Genomic DNA, 20,926 nt, shown 5'->3' with positions numbered 1-20,926 from the left:
TGCACTGTCGACTTTTTAAATGCAAAGTATTTCCTTTGAAAAACGTACTTGCCTGATCTTTTTGATTGTGCCTAAATATATATATATATATAAATGTTATTTTTATAAATTAATGTGGATCTCCTTATTGAGTTTTGTGCGTCGTTTATTGACTATTGTGTGTATTCGTAGACGTCTAACACTCCTCTCTAATAAGCAGAAGACTGCTCAACCACACTACCCCGTAGAAGGGCCCCTTGGGATTGCTAGAGCAAGCCCCTGTCCACTCATAAGGTAATCTTTGGACTCTTTGCATAATATAGATCATTTTGATATATCATATAAAGAGCCAGCTTCCTACAACCTCCCGTGCTTTCTTATTCCTGTCCTGTGAGTTCTCATCTTTGATTGCTTCACACCCTATAGGAAGCTGAGTTTCTGTTGCAGTAACCCCCCACTTTTTGCCAGATTTGTGATGAAATTTGACTTGATGTGCCCTGGGTCCCTGCCAATCAGGTTCCCAAAGCCTGTGTTCTTTACCAAAACTGTACCTTTTTTACCCCCAATTGGCACCTCTCTGGCCACATGAAAGTCCTTTGTAAAAGGTAGCATGGGTGCCAAGGGCACTGTGACCAAGGAAGGCCTCTAAGGGCTGCAGCACATATGCCACCCTTAGAGGTCCGGTACCTGAACACACACAGACACACAGACACACTCTCACACACACACACACACACACACACACACACACACACTCTCTCTCTCTCTGTGCAGAGAAAAGTGGTTCACATAGCACACTTTCCTGTGTGCCATTCCTGCAACCCCTGCCTATGGTATAGGTAAGACACCCCTCTAGCTGGGTACACTATACCACGGGTGAGGGTACAGTTGCATGAACACTCTACCCCTACAGTTTCTAAGTCTATTCTCAAGCATTGTAAGTGCAGTAAAGCTATGAATAGTATATGGTCTTGGAGTTTGTTATTACTAACTCCACAGCACCATAATTGCTTTACTGAATTCTGGGAAATTTGGTAGCAAACCTCTTAGCATAATAAACCCACACTGATGCAAGTGTGGGATTTATTATACAATGCACTCAGAGGGCATCTTAGAGATGCCCCCTGTAAAATGACCAGCCTCTGGCAGGTTCCCTGACTGGTACACACCAGCCTGCCACCACAAGACCAGTTTCTGGACCCCTGGGATGCGAGCCTTCGCTCCTGGAGCCCAGAAACCAAGCCTTTCCTGTAGGCCAGGAAAAACACCTGTGGCAGGAGAGCTTCAAAGGCCTTACTGCCTTCGTGATGCGACCCTCAGACTCTCCTGCTATCAAGAGCAGGCCCCCTTCCTGTCTTCCCTCCTTTTCGGCGGGAAGACAGGCGGAAACAATTAGCACAGCCCAGAAGGTGTGCCCACCTATGCCAACCCCACCCCTCAGGTGGGAGAGGCGAGGTGAAGCCGAGGTGAAGCCCGCTGAAATTGAACCCAGGAAAGACGGAGCTCCTCCTGCCGGGTAAGAGCCCCGTCCACTGGGGTCCACACTTCTGGCCGGCAGAGCTTGGCTCCCCCCCCACCCCGGTAGCCTCGGTGAAAAGCCTCGGGGTCACCATTGACGCCGGGCTCTCTCTCGGGCAGCAGGTGGGGACGGTGGTTTCCTCCTGCATGTTCCAGCTACGCAGGATTAGGAAGGTGGCTTACCTCCTTACCCCCGATGCCCTGCTACAAGTCATTATGGCCCTCGTTCTCTCCCGCCTGGATTTTTCGAACTCCATCTATCATGGTCTGCCCAAATGTTCCATCTACAGGCTGCAAATCATCCAAAACCAGGCGGCGAGATTGGCCCTCGGGATACCGAAGTGGCAGTCTGCCAAACCCCTTCTTGCCAAGCTGCATTGGCTCCCTGTCAGCCTAAGGGCTGCCTTTAAGCTTGGCTGTCTCGTTTTTAAGTCTCTCTCCGGTTCTTGCCCCGCTTTTCTGAAATCTCTTATTCGACCCTACTGTCCTTCACGTAACCTCAGATCCCTTCACTTACATCTCTTGGTGGTCCCTCCCTTTAAACTCTGTAGATCTGGTGGTCGAAGATTTGCCTTCCTCGGCCCCAAACTCTGGAACTCCCTCCCTCTCCCAGTTAGGATCTCTGGTTCTCTCATCCAATTTCGCAAATCTCTAAAAACCTGGCTCTTCCCACAACCTAGCTAAATTCCTTCTGTTCCTCCTCATGTACCCTTTCAGCGCCATGATACCCACGGTGATAGTGCGCTCTATAAATACCCCCTTAACATAACATAACATAACACTCTTCACTGTCCACCATCTTGCAGGTGGAAGGCACTCCCCAATCAGGATTAGACATTGTGCCCACACTTCCACTTGGGGTGAGCACATCAAGGGTGTAGTCACCCGAAGGCCAGTAGCCTATGGCTACTGACCTTGAGACCCCTAAAATGCCCTCTAAATACAGTATTTAGGGGGCAGCCCTGAACCCTGAAGACAGATTCCCGCAACCTAAGAAGAAGGACAACGGAAGACGCCCAGCAGAGGAGACTGCTGTGAAGAACTGACTTGGCCCCAGTCCTACTGGCCAGTCTGCAGTTTCCAGAGATCCTGCACCAAAAGTTGCCTAGTTCTGCAGCCATGCGACTTCCAAAACCCCTGGGAGGACTGACTGCCTTCAGCAAAGACCGGATCTCCTGTGAACAGCAGCTCTGTTCAAAAGAAGCTCCCAAGATGGACTTTGAGCCTGCTGAGGACAAAGAAAACAGACGCCTGGAACCACCACTACACCGATGCCTACGGCCCGAATCCGGGTGGCCCACCGGTCCCAGCAACGTCCCCCAGCACTCCAGAGTCTGAGTCCACCTTGTGTTGACCCCTCCAGGGCTCCCCGATGTCGCCTGCAGACTCTGCACGGAGACCCCCCTGCCCACCCCTACCACAAGTGGTCCCATAAGGTGAAATCCGACATCAAAGGACACCCCTGCATCCAGCCGCCCTGTGACCTGGAGAAGAGAACCTGAAGTGCAGATATGTCCCCAAGCCCTCCAACTTACCTGTCCAGCTGTTGGTACCTCCCGGAAGTCTTCCTGGACCAAATCTGCAGCCAAAATCCAAAGCTGGTAAATCCCATTAAAAACAGGACACCAGACACCAAAACAGCACCCTGCACCAGGCCGCACCAGTGCCACTGTGGGTGTACCTTGTGTGCGAACTCTGATTCCCCTCTGCCCTGAGCTTAACAACAGGAGCTTTGCTCCCACAACCTTGTGGCCTGCTAGTGAGCAGCCACCAACCGGAAGCCCCCTATCCCCCATTGGATAACACTGGGCCTCAGCACTCTGTACCCGGCCACCGTAGTGCTGCAGAGGGTGCTTTGAGAGTGCATCCTTGACCCTGGGGGAACCCTTGTTCTGACCCCAGAAAACCAACTCCCAAAACAAAGTACTTACTGTTAAACCGATAACTTCTTTTCGTCCCATAGGATTGCATTGACTGCTTTTCTTTGAAAATTCTTCTGTGTGTGGAGTAAGTTTGTATGAAACCTTGAACAACTGCAACTATACAAAAAGTTAATTACTTACCTTTTGTCTAGGAAATGTAAGTGTGATATCTAGGCATATCACACTGATTAGCAAAAGTAATTTAAAAAGTAATCCAAGAAGTAACGTGTACTGTAATCTACAAAGTAACTGTAAAATTAATTTTGATTATTGACTAACCTGTAAATCAACCAACTAATTTTAGTAATAATTTATTTATTTGATTAATTAAAACCACTACAAAAAGTACACATTGCATATTCATGCTTCTTAACACGAGAGAGTAGATAAAAAATCATGAGAAGGAGGCCTTTAAAAAAAAAAAAAAAAGTTTCTAAAAACATAAACGTCTCTAGTGTAAAAGCGCCTTGTTTGGTGTGTTCTGAAGAGGTTTGAATGTCTGTGCTAAAATGTTTCGGTTGTGGGAGTTGAAACTACCTTATGCTGTTTTTGCATTTGCAAGGGGTGCTGCTCTTCCTTGCTTGGTTTCTACTAGAGACACAAATTTCACTAGCTTCCCATTTAGCAGTAGGTCCTTGGAGTCACAGCATGCAATCACTGCCTGTCTCCGAGTTCGAATCCCTCGTTCGTTATAGTGCACCTTTAGTAGTCCAATCCTTTCCTCCTTTAAGTTAGTATAAGAGCAGATTAGGTGTACCATATCCTCAGTACCATTGCCGCAAAGTCTGCATGTGGTAGCAAATTTCTCCCTCATCCGTGGTGGAAGTTGTGGAGTAGCTGGCAGGATTCCTAGTCTGTATTGTAAGAATTGGTCTTTGGTCTTCCTGAGGTACCCCAATTGGAAGTATGCCTGTGACCTAAGTGATTTATAGATGCTCAGTGTCATACAGGCGTGACTCCTGCAGACAAAGGCAGCTTTGTCTTCTACAAGGGAGATTTTCTTGAATACTTTTTTTTACTATTTGCTTGAAAACTGAATGGGTAGTTTGAGTTTCCATAGGTCAGCTAACCCGGTAAATTAACCAACTGCATTTGAACCTGCATTGAACTGTAATTTATTGCATTAGAATTGTAAAGTATTATTTCACTTACCTGCACCAGGCCTGGCTTGGTTCTAGAAATAAAATAACTAAATAATATTTTTACACAAACAAATTGGTCTGAGTTCAGTCTTTGAGTGTGTGACATAATTTCTTGTCGAGTTTGTACAATAAATGCTTAACACTACCCTCTGATTGAGCCTTCCTGCTCGCCCACACTCGCATAAATAGAGAGTAAAGTATTATCTACTTTTACTTCTGCCTACCTTTGTGTTTCCACTGGACTCTGTGCACACTATACGTTACTTTGGTATAGTATATAAAAAGCCAGTTTCCTACCCCCCCCATTCTTTTTTGTTTATCTTCTAAACCCTCACCTCTTTAACTTACCTGTTTCTTATGTAACACAGCTGACATTGGTGGATTTTTTAAGAACCCCAGCCCAGAGTTGTTAGTGCGCTGGTACCAGATGGGTGCCTACCAGCCTTTCTTCAGGGCCCATGCTCACCTTGACACCACCCGCCGTGAGCCCTGGCTTTTTGGTGAAGAGAACAAGCAGCTGATCCGCAGTGCCTTGCGTGAACGCTATGCCCTCCTGCCTTACTGGTACACTTTATTCTACCATGCCTACCGCACCGGGGAGCCTGTCATGAGGTGAGAAGAACCCACTAGCAGTGTGACTTGAATGGCAGGTCTGGGCATAAGACAAGGAAATATGTCTTAGTTGGTCTAAGTAACTTAAGTAGCTGATATGCTGGTCTGACAGCTGTCAAGATTTTACCAGTCCCTGTAAACATTTTAGATGAGTTGGAATAACATATAGAAGTTCTTATTCAAATGCAGTATAGGTCATAATTTATTTTGTTATGCTAGCGATTTTATCTCTTAAAGTTTGTCAGCAGTAAAATAAACACAGGGTTTCTCGTTCCTGTGACTGGAGAATGGTTGCTTACATTTTTTGGGTTGTTCCAACGAGGCCCCAAAGCATGAGTGCTTTAAAGTGGATAGGATTGAAAATTGAACACTCTGGTAAAGAGATGTGTTGTTCCTATAATAAACATTTGCACTAACTGGGATCTGGCAAAATATTTATAAGTGCTTAGCAGTTAAATAAGTGTGTGTCAGACGGAAGGGCAGATTCTCATATTTGGCTTTTAAATGTGGACCATGATCAGAAGGGTTTGAGTGTGATACTTTGGATAATTGGAGCCAACAGCAGATGTGATCGTTCTCTATATTTACTTGATCAAGACTGTTTGTTGCTGCTGCTGCTTCTGTGTTTTTATTAATGTCTGTGCTTACTGCAGACCTCTCTGGGTTGAGTATCCCGAAGACATCAGCACTTTCGGCATTGATGACCAATTTTTGTTGGGTAAGTCCATGGAATGTTTAACATGGGTCTGTTCTTTGATGGGTGAAGTGCAGAAAGGGGAGATTGAGGTTGTTCTCTACCTGCAGAACGCTGTGTATCTCGAATTAGTGATTTGGGTTGGCACTAGATTGTGCACTGGTTTGGATAAGTTGTTTACCTCCTGAGGCACAGCCGGGAGACGTTTCTCTGTTTTAAAAATTGAAAATTGTAATCTTTTTACCTTTAAACCTCACTATCCCCCACACGATTACTGTGTGCGGGCACTTGCTATTTTTCAAAATCGAGCGCTGGGAAGCCCATTAGTACCACGCTTTGGAAAAGCATTTTGCCCCCCTCCCGGAGCAGGACACGCCCACTCCGAGGCCACGCCCCTTAGTACTTCATACAAATGGCGCGCCACCGAGCCAGGGCGCTTGTAAGTTGTTTACCTCCTGAGGCACAGCCGGGAGACGTTTCTCTGTTTTAAAAATTGAAAATTGTAACCTTTTACCTTTTAACCTCACTATCCCCCACACGATTACTGTGTGCGGGCCCTTGCTATTTTTCAAAATCGAGCGCTGGGAAGCCCATTAGTACCACGCTTTGGAAAAGCATTTTGCCCCCCTCCCGGAGCAGGACACGCCCACTCCGAAGCCACGCCCCCTAGCCGTTCTTCAGCCCATAAAAATGTGCATGCACAGGAAGCGCAGCGGACGAGCGCAGCGGGCGCGACGATTGCGCGCCGAAGGCGCGCATAAGGCAAGCTCGTCTGCGCTCGTCCGCGACGAGGACGCGACCAGCGCCGCAAACTCTGCCCAAATCTACCCACAGTGCCCACGCTACACCCGGGACGCTCTGCTCAACCTACGAGGTTCAGCTCACGAAGGTAGGCTCTCATTTGAAGACACAGCGTTTCCTCTACTCGACTTCACCCACAAGGATTTGATCTTGGGCCGCCTGCTGAACGTTAGATCTCTACCTAAGCATGCTACTGAAATTAATCTCCTTATAGAATCCCACCATCTAGATGTCCTTTTCTTAACCGAGACTTGGACGCATGCCGACTGCGATATTGATTTAGCATCTGCCTGCCCTCTAAACTTCAATATTATGCACCTCCCCAGACCTAAAGGCCGCGGGGGCGGAGTTGGCATCATCTTCCGAGCCTCCTGGCAAATAAACACCATAGACATTGACCCAGTGCCCGGGATTGAGCTCTTTGGTCTGGCTATAAATTGCCACCTAGGAGATACCATCACGGCGATCATCTGTTACCGCCCTCCAGGGGCATTCCCCATCCCGCAACAGCAAGCACTCCTCAAGACTTTCACTAACATGGCAACCTCCCATAACAAACTAGTTATTTTAGGGGATTTTAATCTTTGGCCAAATGGCAGCCTTGAAACAGGACTAGACAACCTCCTGCTGTCCTGTGACAGCGTGGGGCTTCACCAATTGGTCAAGCAGCCCACCCACTCTGCAGGTAATCGACTCGACCTTATTTTCTCGAGTCCCGATCTATTACATGTAGGCGACATCTTACCCATGAGCTGGACGGACCACTCACTGATCAAACTCTACATCATCAGCACCACAACAAGAAAGCCCAACAATAACGTGCTACCAGAATTTACATATCGAAATTGGAAAGCCCTAGAAAAACTTAGCTCCACCACCAAAGTCTTCGAGGTGGAAGAGAGTTTCTCTCCGACCAGCTCGGTTGAAAACAACTATAGATCTTTCAGCACGAGGATAACATCCATCACAGACTCTATTGCCCCATTAAAACACTGTAAACCCAAAGGCAGAGCACCTGCTCCTTGGTACAATGACTCCCTGAAAACACTCAAATCAGCTTGTAAACAGGCGGAGAGGAAGTGGAGACATGGATACTGTGATAACAATAAAACCCTCTGGAAAAACAAGCTCCATGAATATAAATCTGCTATTGCTGAGAGCAAATCGACCTATTACTGCTCCACAATAGTTAACGCAGCTAGCTAACAGTTCTAAAAGCATATTCCAGATCCTGGACAACATCACACACCCTGACTGCGCCAAGAAAACTATCACCCCATCTCAGTCCCTCTGTGACAATCTCGCACAGTTCTTCTCGGACAAAATCGAGACCATCATCAACAACTTGGCAACTCCCCCACCACAAAACACTACAACTTCCCCCGGAGCTGTTTCCGCCAATCTCGATCCTCCAAGTCTAGTATGTCCTCTGAGGGAAAGTCTCCTGACCTTTCCCCAGATCCCCGAAGCAGAATTTGAGAGATTGGCACTGGGCATTACCTCGGGTTCCCCCTTTGATCCATTGCCCCCCAAAACCTGGAAAGCATGTGGGAACGAGCTATTTCACACTCTTCGGAGGATCTGTAATCAATCTCTCCGCTGCGGACTCGTTCCCAACCCCTGGAAACAAGCTCTCATCACCCCGCTACTGAAAAAACCATCTCTGAATCCAGAATGCCTCTCTAATTTTCGACCCATATCACTTCTGCCCTTTCCGGCGAAAGTGGTGGAACGATGGGTCAGCACCTGATTGTCAATACACCTTGAGCAGAATTACGCTCTGGACGACTTCCAATTCGGATTTCGTCCAGCCCATGGCACCGAAACTGCTGTACTTACTGCCATGGAAGAACTTCGAGTGCGGGCAGACAGGGACCAAGCCGTGGCCCTGATCCTATTGGACCGGTCTGCCGCATTCGATACGGTCAACCATGTAATCCTGCTAAAGAGGTTGAGAGAGGCGGGGGTTGATGGCACTGCCCTGCTTTGGTTTCACTCTTTTCTCAAAGATAGGAAACAGGCTGTATACCTCCCCCCTTTCCAATCGGCCTTCTCCCCAGTCCCCCACGGTGTACCCCAGGGCTCTTCTATCAGTCCGATCCTTTTCAATGTTTACCTCAAGCCTCTGGTTACATTAATCAAAAGCCACAATTTGACTGCAGTAAACTATGCGGATGACACCCAGCTCATTTTCTCTTGGGAGGGGGAAGACTCCATCCCCATGGATGCCTTCCACGACTGCCTAAGGGACACTGCTGGCTGGTTACACCGTAACTCCCTCCAATTCAACTCCTCGAAAAACGAGGTCTTGTTCTGTCCTGCGAGCCGAATCCCTCGCCTTCTGCCTGTGGAGTTCTGGCCCCCGGAAAACTCAAACAATCCGCCACCCGTCACCAGTGTTCGCAATCTCGGCGTCATGCTAAACAACAAACTTAGCATGGAAACGCAGGTAACGAGAACAGTCGCCACCTGCTCGGCCCTTATGCGTTCACTTCGTAAAATCCTGCCTTTACTACCACCTCAGGCCCGAGCATTGATAGTCAGGTGCACTATTCTCAGTCGCCTTGACTATTGCAACGCCCTCCTGCTCGAATCTCCCATGGTACTGCTGGACAGACTCCAACGAGTCCAATCGGCAGCAGCTAAACTGTCCCTTGGATGGACCAGGAGATCCTCGGCCACTGCTGCCTTAGCCGAGTTACACTGGCTCCCCTTGAAGCAACGAATAGCCTTCAAGGCTCTCTGCTTGGTCTTCAAGGCACTACACGGATTAGGACCAAGATCCCTACAACAAATGTTTTCTTGGTATATCCCAACCAGAACTCTACGATCCGCAACCGCCTGCCTTGTGATAGTGCCCAGGTTTAAGAAGGCCAGGATCGGGGGAAGATCTTTTAGAGTAGCTGCGGCTAAGCTATGGAATAGCCTGCCTGCCGACATTCGCCAAATTCCACAGCTCCTACCTTTTAGGAAACGAATAAAAACATGGCTCTTCCCCTAGCTTTTCCCCTACCACTTCCATCCCCCACAATCATCACTCCCTTCACCTGTAAATTAGGAGTAAGCTTCTTAGCGCCAGGATACCTGCCAGGTGACAGCCGCGCTCTACAAATGTTTTAAATAAATTAAATAAATAAATAAATTTGGGCCGGGCATAGTACTATTTGAGGTTATGCTCAGGTCTTGCATTGTCACGTTCAGGTCCTGATTTTACACTGGTCGTCCTGAGTCAAGGTGGTGGCTGGCGGTTGGCAAATATTGATCAATAGGTTTGGATGTGCTTGGTATTGGTTGACTTTGCTGGTTGACTTATGATGTGCAATATTTTGTCCTTGCTTAGAGCATCTTGAGATAGAGGCTCTACTTCTGCCGTGAAGGTTGTACACTATGCTGACTTGTATCCTGTGTTGCATGCAGGTTCAGCAATATTGGCTCACCCAGTGAGTGAACAGGCAGCACATGGAGTTCAGATGTACCTTCCAGGAAAAGGGGTAAGTCCGATCTGACCCCCCCCCCCCCTCTCCCCCCTTCCAAATGAGGAAAAAACTAACCGCTTTAAATACCCCAAAAAAATGGTTGATTTTTCACAAACCGTGACAATAGAAGCCAAGCAAACATAGTTTTGGAGACTAGACCATAACACACTTAATGCCAGGCAGCATCACATTTTAAAGAATAAGGCATTCCGCCATTAGGAAGGTGGTCCAGGGGAAGAGACAAGGTTAAGTCTTTATCATCTTGTTACATCAAACTAAAGTCCTTGTGTAAGTGGCGGTACAAAACTCATGCTTTCAGTTCTCAGGTATTTTATGAACATTCTGAGAACAGAGAAGGAGGGACTGGAATGGAACATGTTAGACTTGTCATCCATTTATGTTCAAGGGTAGTCAGTCTGGAGGATATAATATATCTTTCATGTACGACTGTCAATCTATCAAATCTTCTGCCAATTTATTATCCCTCTGTACTAGTTTTTTTCAAAAAAGATTCTCTTTATTCAAGATTGCAAGTTATACAAAATGCTGCATTGGGAAACATTCACAAAGGCCGCAGGCCAGGTTTTCTCAGCATTCTTGTATACAAACTTATATTTGTTTATCTCCCACGTGTCCCTCTGTTGTCGCCTCTGATGTCGCCTCTGATGTCGCCTCTGATGTCGTCCTGCAGAGCTTCAGCAGCAGGGAGTCCTATACGATCACAGGATATCTTTTGTAATCCCAAAATTATAACATAAGAACAGAAAGGCAGCTTGCTATTCTAGCCAACCAGGAGGGGGTAGGAATGTCAGAGGGGAAGGCGATCATGCGGGTCTGTCAGGCCAGGTGGTCTGGAGTGGGTCTCATTGACGCTTGCAGCTGGCGAGTCTGGTATTGTTCCTATTCGTCTGAAGTCTGGGGGCGGGAGGTCATCTCCTCTGTTGCGTGCGTTCTCATGTAGAGTTGCAGCGGGCCCCAAACATCTTTAGGTCTGGATTGAGTAGGCATTTGGTCCCAGTATGCAGACAGCTGTTCTGGCAAAATGCCGCGTCCCTCAGCCATGTACCTTTTTGGGATGCTCATGTCCCACCCCATGTTATTGCAATGTGTCTTTTTGCGAGTAACAGGAGCAGTGCCGTGAGCTTTCTGTTATCTGTCGGGAGGTCCTTCACGTAGCGAAATCCCTGTGTACTAGTTTAAAAACATTTCCCCCACAGTTGCCTATTCTCAAACACTTTCAACCAGTCTTCTACTCAATCCTCTCCGACAGTCATTTCATCGCACCTTGTTTTTATTTTTACTGTTCGCTCACTATTGTTGTTTTGCTCCCTGTTCCTGTCTTGCAGGTGTGGTATGATGTTCACACTCACCAGAGACATCACGCTCCTCAGACAATGTATGTGCCTGTAACAATGAGCAGTGTAAGTATGTGAGCCCATCAGTCATATTTGTATGAGACCAGCAGGTGGAACACTATCAAGTCTTATGTTAAGTGAGTTGTTAACTGTCCGCAGTGATAGGAATAATGATTTCAGATGCCATCCTTGAGTAAGTACTCCAGGGGAAAAAACCTTAGAACCCCAGAGTGACATGTGATGATGTATTGTATAAGGTCTTGAGTTGAAGGGACTAGGAGAAAGTCTCTGAAGTGCAGAAAGGGTGCTATGTCAGGAATTCATGACTTTGCTGTGCACAAGAGGTTGTTTGTATGGCCCTGGGATGTGAACAGATGTTATGTCTGAGGTTTTTTGCAGTGTGCTACGACGACCCCCTTGGACAAGTGTAGGCATTTGAGATTTCCGGGTATACAATTTTCCTAGGTGAGAGGGAATGGACGGAGGTGTATCTGACATGGCCATAGCTGGGAACAGGGCGCATTTGGCAAGCCCTCAGATGAATACCTGCATTAAGTTAGAAGTCCTGAGATGTTGAAATTTCATTTCAACTTATAGCCCAGTCCAGATATACTAACACAGAACATGATTTAGGCTGGCAGGTGAGCCTTCCTTACAAATAACTTGAGGGTTTCCCAATTACCTCAAGCTTTAGTTTTGCTAAATATGTACAACATTGCTCTAAAGCTACTAATGCACTGGCAGCTGAGAGTTGAACCAAGCTTCCTTGAGATAGAACAAGCTTCCATGCAAATTAACAGAAGAACAATTTGTTTAATATAAGGCTCTGTCTATATTCCTTTTGCTGTTTCTTGCCAGAACTCTGGGCATTTATTGACCTTTTTGCATTTTCACTCGTCCCCCCTTTTCTTCCCCTCCACTGCACATTGTCTTATATGCTCTACACCCATTTTCCTTAGGTGAAATGGGTCATAAACCTGTAAATAAAATGTGAAGTTTAATGGGCGAAGGGTGTTAAACCTCTCAGTTATGTATCCTTACTAAAGTCATTGTTACCTAGAACTCAAATGGTTGAAAAACAGATAAGTTCTTATTATTTTCTTTCTGACTTCCACAACAGTAGACATTTTCAGCACACATGCAGGATCCCTAAACACTTGTTGCAATATAACATGTTTATCTCTAAAAATTAATTAAATAACAAACAGCTAAAAAAGGGCAACATTTTCTATATATTTTTTCATTTTTGAATGCAAATTGCAATCATGCTCTGAACAGCCTATCTAGTAGTTTTTCTTTTTTATCACTGAACATGGTAGTCTTTCACAAGCTGTCTTTAAACATATTTTCGGTTCCCGCTCTGTTATGACTTCTTTTGGGTCAAGCCTTTTTGTCATGCACGCAATTAGGTGTTTCCTCTGCAACAAGTTCTGACCAGCTTCCTGCCACCTCTTCCAGAAAGCAGCATCTCAGACTTGCCCTCTAAAGTAACCTAATTCCTATGAGCATCTTGCTCGATCAAGATGACCTAGAATCATGTGCATCAGATAATCTATGCTCAGGACTCATACTGTCATTTGCAGGACTAGACCGCATAGGAGAATTGTCAAAAGAGGAATAACGTGTTCGAGGCATGTGTGCTGTCGATACACATGCTTTGCATACTCCTGCCATGTAGTGTTGGGTCCGCATGTTTGCAAGTTTTTTTTTCCAAAGAAATCTTTTTTCAGTCACGAGGTAAGGTGACTCCTCCTTTTGGTGATAGTGCGCACAGGCATCCACTCCATTGTTAGATTGTTTTCTTTCCGCCATCGGGTTTGAACATGTATTGCGGCTCTCCTATTTGAAACAGTTAATCGGGATCATTTTGGTGTGCACTTCACTCTACACTCGTCGAAATTACTTTCGATCGCATCTCCACCTTATCTGTATTATCGAAAGAACACGAACCGTGGCCTTCAGGCTTACCTCTTTCGCAGGCTTCTACTTCAAGAACCAGTGTCCAGACTTCCTCCTATGGAACGGACGCAGTTTCAATTTTGTCTTCAATGCCACTCCAAATATCCATGTAACGACCAGCATAAGGTCTATAACCTCTGTCTCTCCTTGGAACATAGAGAGGAAGTCTGCGACGCGTGTCGGTCGTTCCGTTCCAAAAAGATTCTGTGGGACTGTGTGGCTCGACTGAGAGACATGTAGTGACAGAGCATCTAGCACACCCCTGATATCTTCAGTGAGGACACCGAGCAGGAAAGAAATGGCAGCGGAGGTAAAAGAGGCCTTCTCCCTCCAATATGCAGATTCTGGATTGGAGATCGAACTCGATTCCCAAGACATTTGGCCGGACAGGGTACTGTGAGTACCAAAGCTCCTTTACCCACTAAACCCACTCCAAACAAACAAAAGGCTATTGGGCTACCACTGCCAACAGGCCATGGTCTGCACAGAGACTCATTCAAACACCCCTCTTCCGGCTCAGCATCGAAACAGCAAGTCAAGCCTTCGGGTCGGGCACGAGCCGATATGATACTCCTCCTGTTCCGAAATATCTCTAATCGAAAGAGAAAAAGCAAAAATCTAACCTGGCACCGAAAATGTAGGCGCCAAAACAAAAAAACGCTCCCTTACAGTCACCGGAGCAGATTTTGGAGAAAATGAAGGAACAGCTGGACCCTAAACAAAAGAAGATTCACATAAATCCTGATACTGGACACATCACAGCTAAACCAGTAATACCTTTAAAAAGGAAGGCAGACACTGAATACAGAATCCCTCCCAAAAAGAACAAGCATTTACAATGCAATAGGTCTCGGGTTAATAAAGTTTGAGCTATTGGCATTGCTAAATAATGCAACACCAACTGCAACAAAAGTCTATAAATTGTAGGCCAAAAAAATGTGTATTTATTTTTGTTGCAATGGTGGCATGCTGCGCTTTAGATGAATATGTTTAAAAGTAAAGTGCGCCATACTGCTACAATAGTTAATTGTGGATGCGTTAACAATTGATGTGTGCACTGATGGCTGGTGGTGTGTGTGTGCCTGTAAAAAGTGTGCACTGCCGGCTGGTGGTGTGTGTGCCTGGTGGAAACGTGCACTGACGGCTGGTGGTGTGTGTCTGGTGGAAGAGTACACTGACGGCTGGTGGTGTTTGGGCCCGGTAAAAGCGTGCACTAGTGGCTGGGGGTGTTTGTGCCCAGTGAAAGCGTGCACTGACGACTGTGTGTGTGGTTGTGTGTGTGGTTGTGTGTGTGGTTGTGTGTGTGGTTGTGTGTGTGGTTGTGTGTGTGGTTGTGTGTGTGGTTGTGTGTGTGGTTGTGTGTGTGGTTGTGTGTGTGGTTGTGTGTGTGGTTGTGTGTGTGTGGTTGTGTGTGTGTGGTTGTGTGTGTGTGGTTGTGTGTGTGTGGTTGTGTGGTTGTGTGTGTGTGTGGTTGTGTGTGTGTGTGGTTGTGTGAGTGTGGTTGTGTGTGGTTGTGTGTTGCTGTGTGTGGTTATGTGTGTGTGTGTGGTTATGTGTGTGTGTGTGTGTGTGTGTGTGTGGTTGTGTGTGTGTGTGTGTGGTTGTGTGTGGTTGTGCGCCTCGAGCTGGGAATCCTTTTAAATAAAAGGAGAGACGCGTGCAGTGTGCGCCTCTGGGTATGCGCACACACATACTGTCTTGAGAGTGGTAAAACGTACGCTTGCAATAAATGCATCTCAGAGACACTCGTTCTAGTGAACGACAGTAAAGTGTTATGGTTCGCCGCAGTGAGTGCACACCTGCGACAGGGACAGAAGCGGTCACTGTGAAAGCGTCTGACAGACGGACAACAGACAGGCTCACTGTGATGAATGCACTTAGGACAGTGACATAAGAGCCAGGTAATTTGTAGCAAGTTCGCCTCATAAACTGAGTGCAGAGACAAGTTGACTGTAGTGCGTGCACCTGGCAGAGTTGTAAGAGACACGCCTACTGTGGGAAGTACACCTGAGCGTGGCCGTAGACACACACACACCCTCTGAGGCGAATGAAACTTAGCAGCGCAGAGAAGCACTATATTTAGCTACGCTTGAATGTGATAGCTACCCTTGTAGATGGAGCCCCTCAGAGAGAGGCTTGCTGTAGTGACTGCACATGATAGAGCGACAACACATGCCGAGCACTGCAGTGACTGCACCTGAAGGGGCAGAGACATGTTTACTGTAGTGAGCTCGTCTGGGGAGTGACAAACACCCTGCAGTGACTTGCATGCACCAGAGCGACTGGCGACAGAGACAGTCTTGGCGCGGTGACTGCAGGAGAGCGAGTGCAAGTAAACAGTTCCTCTAGGGACTCTCCTTGCCAATTACAAAATTAAACTTGTTCTGAAAAATGGCTTTCAAAGTGACACATTTACTGCGCACAGCACACTCCAGTCACAGCAAGACCACCACGGGACAAGTGTCACAAGTGACAGAGACAGGCTCACAGCAGTGACAACTGCACTTGGCAGGTTAGCAGCAGGGACAGATTGAAGTAGTGACTGCATCCGAGAGATGATGAAAGTGACAGCCACGCTCCAGTGATTGCTACAGATAGTGACCGGTTTAAACACCGCTCTAGTGCGGGACTCCCGGAGTGACAGTCTTACTGGACATACAAAATTCAGTGATTGCGGGCAGACGGGGAACAGTTAATGCACGTGAGAAAGAGTGACAGCAAAGAGTCGTACAACATTAATTACACTCGCGAGCTGACAGGTGCACCTCTGTTAGCAGTGGGGGTTTCAGAGCGACTTACTATTTCTCACTGCACGTCAGTGACAGCAAGGTGACAACTTGACGACTTAGAAAGTGAGTCAGCCTGAAAGTGACGGACAGACACTTACCGCGTTGGACGCTGAGTGATAGCAGTGACTGAAATGTGAGCACTCCCCGATGACAGCTCTCACAGAGTTGCTTGGTGCTCATCCGGTGGTGTCAGTGACAGGCTGTGGGTCTCTCTGGGACAGCAGTGACAGCCTTCCCGAGGCCTCCTCTGATTACCGCACGGACAGATTCAGGGAGCGCTCATGACCAAACAAAACTGTTCATGAAGGTCCGCTTCCGGTAGGGGTTGGAAAACAGAGTTTCTCTTCCAGGGGATCCTCATCAAAGTCATAAGCATTAGAATATTCCCGCCCATGCGCGGGACCCCGGAAACACTATATTATATGTGCCCCAACATATATATATATATATATATATATATATATATATATATATATATATATATATATATATATATATATATATATATATCCATATCACACCACAGCTGAAATATGCTGTGAAGAATTTCCACCATACATGAATAATATGCATTAGAAACATGAGAAACAACACCAAAGATTGTTTAGAAACTGTTTTAATGCTTAGGCAGCAGTAGAAATTCTTATAACACCCTGAAAGCATAGAAAGCTCCCAGGCTGCATTGCAAACACACAGTCTAAAAAGACTGAAAAGCTAACCTGTAGCTGTATACAAAAAAACTGACACTGTGCCTTTAAGGCACCCATGACACCCGGTATCCCATAATGCCTCAGGGGTGACAGTTAGGTCAGTTGTTCTTTCCGGCTCCTTCAGGAAGGATCCTGGTTACACAGCTCCACTAATTTTCTGTTTTCTGACAGAAAATTACTTCTTTTTGAACAACTTTTTTCTGCTTACTTTGACATTTACATCTAGTCAAGTAAGAAACTGTCTTTTTAAGTCAGTTTAGTGAACATTTTCAGCTGAGAATGCCTTCACTTTTTGACAAATGTCCTTCTTGTGGTAACAAGAAGGCAAAATCAGACAATCACGACGTTTGTATCCTGTGTCTGCCTGAAGAACATGATCCAGGCACCTGTCCTCACTGCGAGCACCTGTCAGGAAGAACTCTCAAAGACAGGGAGAGAATTCGCATCTATGGCCTGGCTCACAGGTCATCCAGAGGAAGGCCTCCAGTGAAGAAGGGCTCCAAGAAGGCTAGAACATCTTCAAAAGAGGTCTTCCCACCCTTCAGCTTCAGCGTCAGGCTTGGTGCTGAGGAAAGAACCACCGGTGGATCGTTTGTCTTCAAAACTATCGTCGACGGCGGGCTCGCCGTCGAAAAGAAGACCAGGTACGTCGACGACGTCGAAGGATCCAGCTCCGTCGTCGAAATCCCCTCTGCCGCCGTCAACCGGGCGACGATCGGCGTCGAGATCCAAGGCCCCTCCGCCGTCATCAACCTGGCGTCGAGGGAGGTCACCCCTCCGCCGTCGTCATCCAGACAACGACCGGCGTCGAGAAGTGTGACCCCTCCGCCGTCGTCTAAGAAACGACGTTCGGCGTCGAGGACCAAGACCCCTCCGCCGTCGACAGAAAAACATCGGTCGGCGTCGAGGGCACAGTCTCAGCCGGCGTTTCGTCGACGCTCGGCGTCGAGGGTGACCAATACCCCTCCGCCGTTGTCGCACAGACATTCGACGTCGAGACAGAGGGCTCCGCCGATGGCTGGTCATCGCCGTTCGACGTCGAGAGAGAAGGCTCCGTCGACTGTTGGTCATCACCGTTCGACGTCGAGAGAGAAGGCTCCGTCGACGGTTGGTCATCACCATTCGACGTCGAGAGAAAAGGCTCCGTCGACGGCTGGTCATCACCGTTCGACGTCGAGAGACCATAGATCCTCGCATCGATCGCCGTCGAGGCATTCGAAGTAGAGATTGTTGGACCCGCCGACTCCCCAGAGGCGTGCGACGTCGAGTGAAAAACATACGACACCGGAACGCTCAACGTCGAGACCTTCAAAAAGGGCTCGATCGTCATCAAGAAACTCTGTGGTCATGGTAACAGAGTCAGCTTCTCGTCATTCTACTTCTCAGTCTTCTGGCTCCTCAACAACATCTTCAAGGTCCAGAAGTCCTGCCCCCAGATCTCATGTGCGTCAGCCAGATCCTTCGGCTGCGGAGGTCAGACTATCACCCATATGGTACAAATCATTGGACCATTGGCGAGAGTCAGGGGCTACCAAACGGATGCAAGAGTACGTCAGTCCGCAGCACAGATCTCCTCTCCAGAGACTGGTAGATGAAGTGGACAGGCGTAGTCCTCCCAGGCGCCAAAAAGAGAAATCACCTGTGAGAAGACCAACCAGATCTCACTCTCCCAGAAGGGAACATCCGGTGAGATCTCGATCTCCCAGAGAAGATCCTGTCAGATCTCGTTCACCAAGAAGACAGGATTCGGTCAGATCTCGCTCTCCTAGAAAGGAAGAGCATCCAAGAAGATCACGTGAGAGGAGGCATCGAAGAACTCCGTCTACTTCCTCCACCTCTTCGACCAGGTCTTCCAAGAGGGATTACTCTCCCACGTTGACTGATAGTCCTACTTCCAGATCCTCTCCAGTGGATGACATCGGCACTTATCTGGATGTCCTGCAGAGAGGAGCTCAGAAGCTGAGCATTGAAATGTCTGTCCCCCAGGTTACTACGACAGTGATTTTTGAGACTTTGCACAAAAAATCTATCTCTCGTCCATTGCTGCCTTTGGTCCTGGGGATTATGAATCCGGTTAAGGACGTTTTCCTAACCCCAGCAGCCATCAGATCGGTGCCAGCCCGCATACAAAAGAAATACAAGCCGGCTTCTTCTGACCCAGTTTTTGTAAAATCTGACCCTCCAGCAGACTCTGTGATAGTGGCAGCGGCGAGGAAGACGCATGCAGTTGCTGCTTCCTCTTCAGTCTCACCAGATAAGGACAGCAAATCTCAGGATTCGTGGGGTCGCAAAGTTTGCAATTCAGCTGCCTCCACGCTGAAGGTCTCCAGTGCGGCCGCACTGCTGGGTAGCTACGAGACAGCCTTATGGGACTCCATGGAGAGGTTCAAGTCCAAACTGCCAAAGGAAGACCAGAAGGATCTCGAAGATACTATGACAGAAGGATGTCTGGTGGCGAACCAGTTGATCAGCACAGCAGCAGACGGTGCAGTGCTTGCGGCGCATTCCTACTTACATGGGGTTTGTGCCAGGAGGTCGGCTTGGTTGCGCCTCACAGGGCTGAAGCCGGATGCTCACCATCGCATCCTTAATCTTCCTTTTTCGGGTTCCTCTGTCTTCGGGTAACATGCCGCTTTAAGACCAACAGGGGGAGAGGGGCTCAACAGAGGGTTCAAACCCTTCAGTAGTCCCAGAATAAGAACCAAGGAAAATCCCAGTTCCAAGGCAAATCCAACAGAGGTAGAGGAGGTCACCAGCAGTCCTCTACCACTACGAGAGGAGGAAAGGCTTGATCAGTGGCTTCCTCTGGCGCCGTTGCCCACTCCAGTGGGAGGAAGTGCTTCACAACACCTGGCAGAGTGGGTCAGCATCACAAAAGATCAGTGGGTGTTGAATATACTGCGCAATGGATACAGGCTACGTTTCCGTGCGCTCCCGAAAAGCATTCCTCCAAAGACCTCTTACCCTCACCAACTGAGCTTACTCCGCAGAGAAGTGTCAGTCCTGCTACAAAAAAGAGCTATAGAGGAAGTTCCTCCCTCTCAAAGAGGAAAGGGAGTCTACTCAAGATACTTTCTTGTCCCCAAAAAAGATCAGGAGGACAAGTTCAGGCCTATACTAGATCTGCGTCTCCTAAACAAAGTCATCGTCAGAGAAAAGTTCCGCATGTTAGCTCTTCACCAAATATGCCCACACCTTCAAGCCGGAGATTGGATGTGTTCGGTGGATCTGCAAGATGCATACTTTCACATTCCGATTGCTCTACAGCATCGCAAGTACTTGAGGTTTGTCGTAGGAAGCAAACCCTACCAGTACACGGTGCTACCCTTCGGACTCAAGTCCGCACCACGAGTCTTCACCAAATGCATGGCCGTGGTGGCGGCTTTTCTTCACAAAAAGGGACTCTTCATTTACCCATACCTGGACGACTGGCTCCTAAAGGGCCTGTCTCCGGTTCAGGTGACGCACGATCTGCAACTTTGCCTGCACCAGTTGCACAGGCTCGGTCTCCATGTGAACCTGGAGAAGTCAGTCCAGCGGCCGACACAGTCCATCCACTACCTAGGCTCAGTTCTGGACACTACATTGGGAAAAGCGTTTCCTTCGGAGGAGAGGCTTTTTTCTATGAAGCAGAAGTGCGGGATTCTATTGGAGTCTCGGCTTCCAACAGTCCGACAGGTAGCCTCCCTGCTGGGTTCCATGGCGTCCTGCATTTTTCTCATCCCGAACGCCAGGCTGAGAATGCGCCCTCTTCAACAGGCTCTCGAAGACCAGTGGGACCAGGCGACAGGGCGTTGGGAAGATCGTATCACTCTTTCCCAAACAGCGAAGGATGCCATCAAATGGTGGACTCGGACGAAGAATGTGCTGGTGGGAGTACCTTTTTATCAGCCACTGCCCACCCAGTCTATAGTAACAGATGCCTCTCTACAAGGCTGGGGAGCGCACATGGGTCCCCTTCAGATTCAG

General features: G+C 47.8%; 1 protein-coding gene across 2 annotated transcripts in view; it reads left to right on the top strand.

The window, feature by feature from the left end:
- The window catches only part of GANAB (glucosidase II alpha subunit), a 238,707-nt gene that overhangs the window by 129,388 nt on the left and 88,393 nt on the right, over window positions 1-20,926 (top strand). For both annotated transcript variants that reach the window (XM_078660606.1, XM_078660605.1), the window contains 4 exons: window positions 4,930-5,173; window positions 5,827-5,891; window positions 10,086-10,159; window positions 11,491-11,565. In XM_078660606.1, the coding sequence (XP_078516732.1) occupies window positions 4,930-5,173; window positions 5,827-5,891; window positions 10,086-10,159; window positions 11,491-11,565 (458 nt within the window). The remainder of the gene's footprint in view (window positions 1-4,929; window positions 5,174-5,826; window positions 5,892-10,085; window positions 10,160-11,490; window positions 11,566-20,926) is intronic.

Source organism: Lissotriton helveticus, chromosome 9, assembly GCF_964261635.1.
Source record: "Lissotriton helveticus chromosome 9, aLisHel1.1, whole genome shotgun sequence".
Classification (NCBI taxonomy): domain Eukaryota; kingdom Metazoa; phylum Chordata; class Amphibia; order Caudata; family Salamandridae; genus Lissotriton; species Lissotriton helveticus.
The sequence above is the reverse complement of the archived record's forward strand: the minus strand, read 5'-3'. Positions and strand labels throughout refer to the sequence as shown.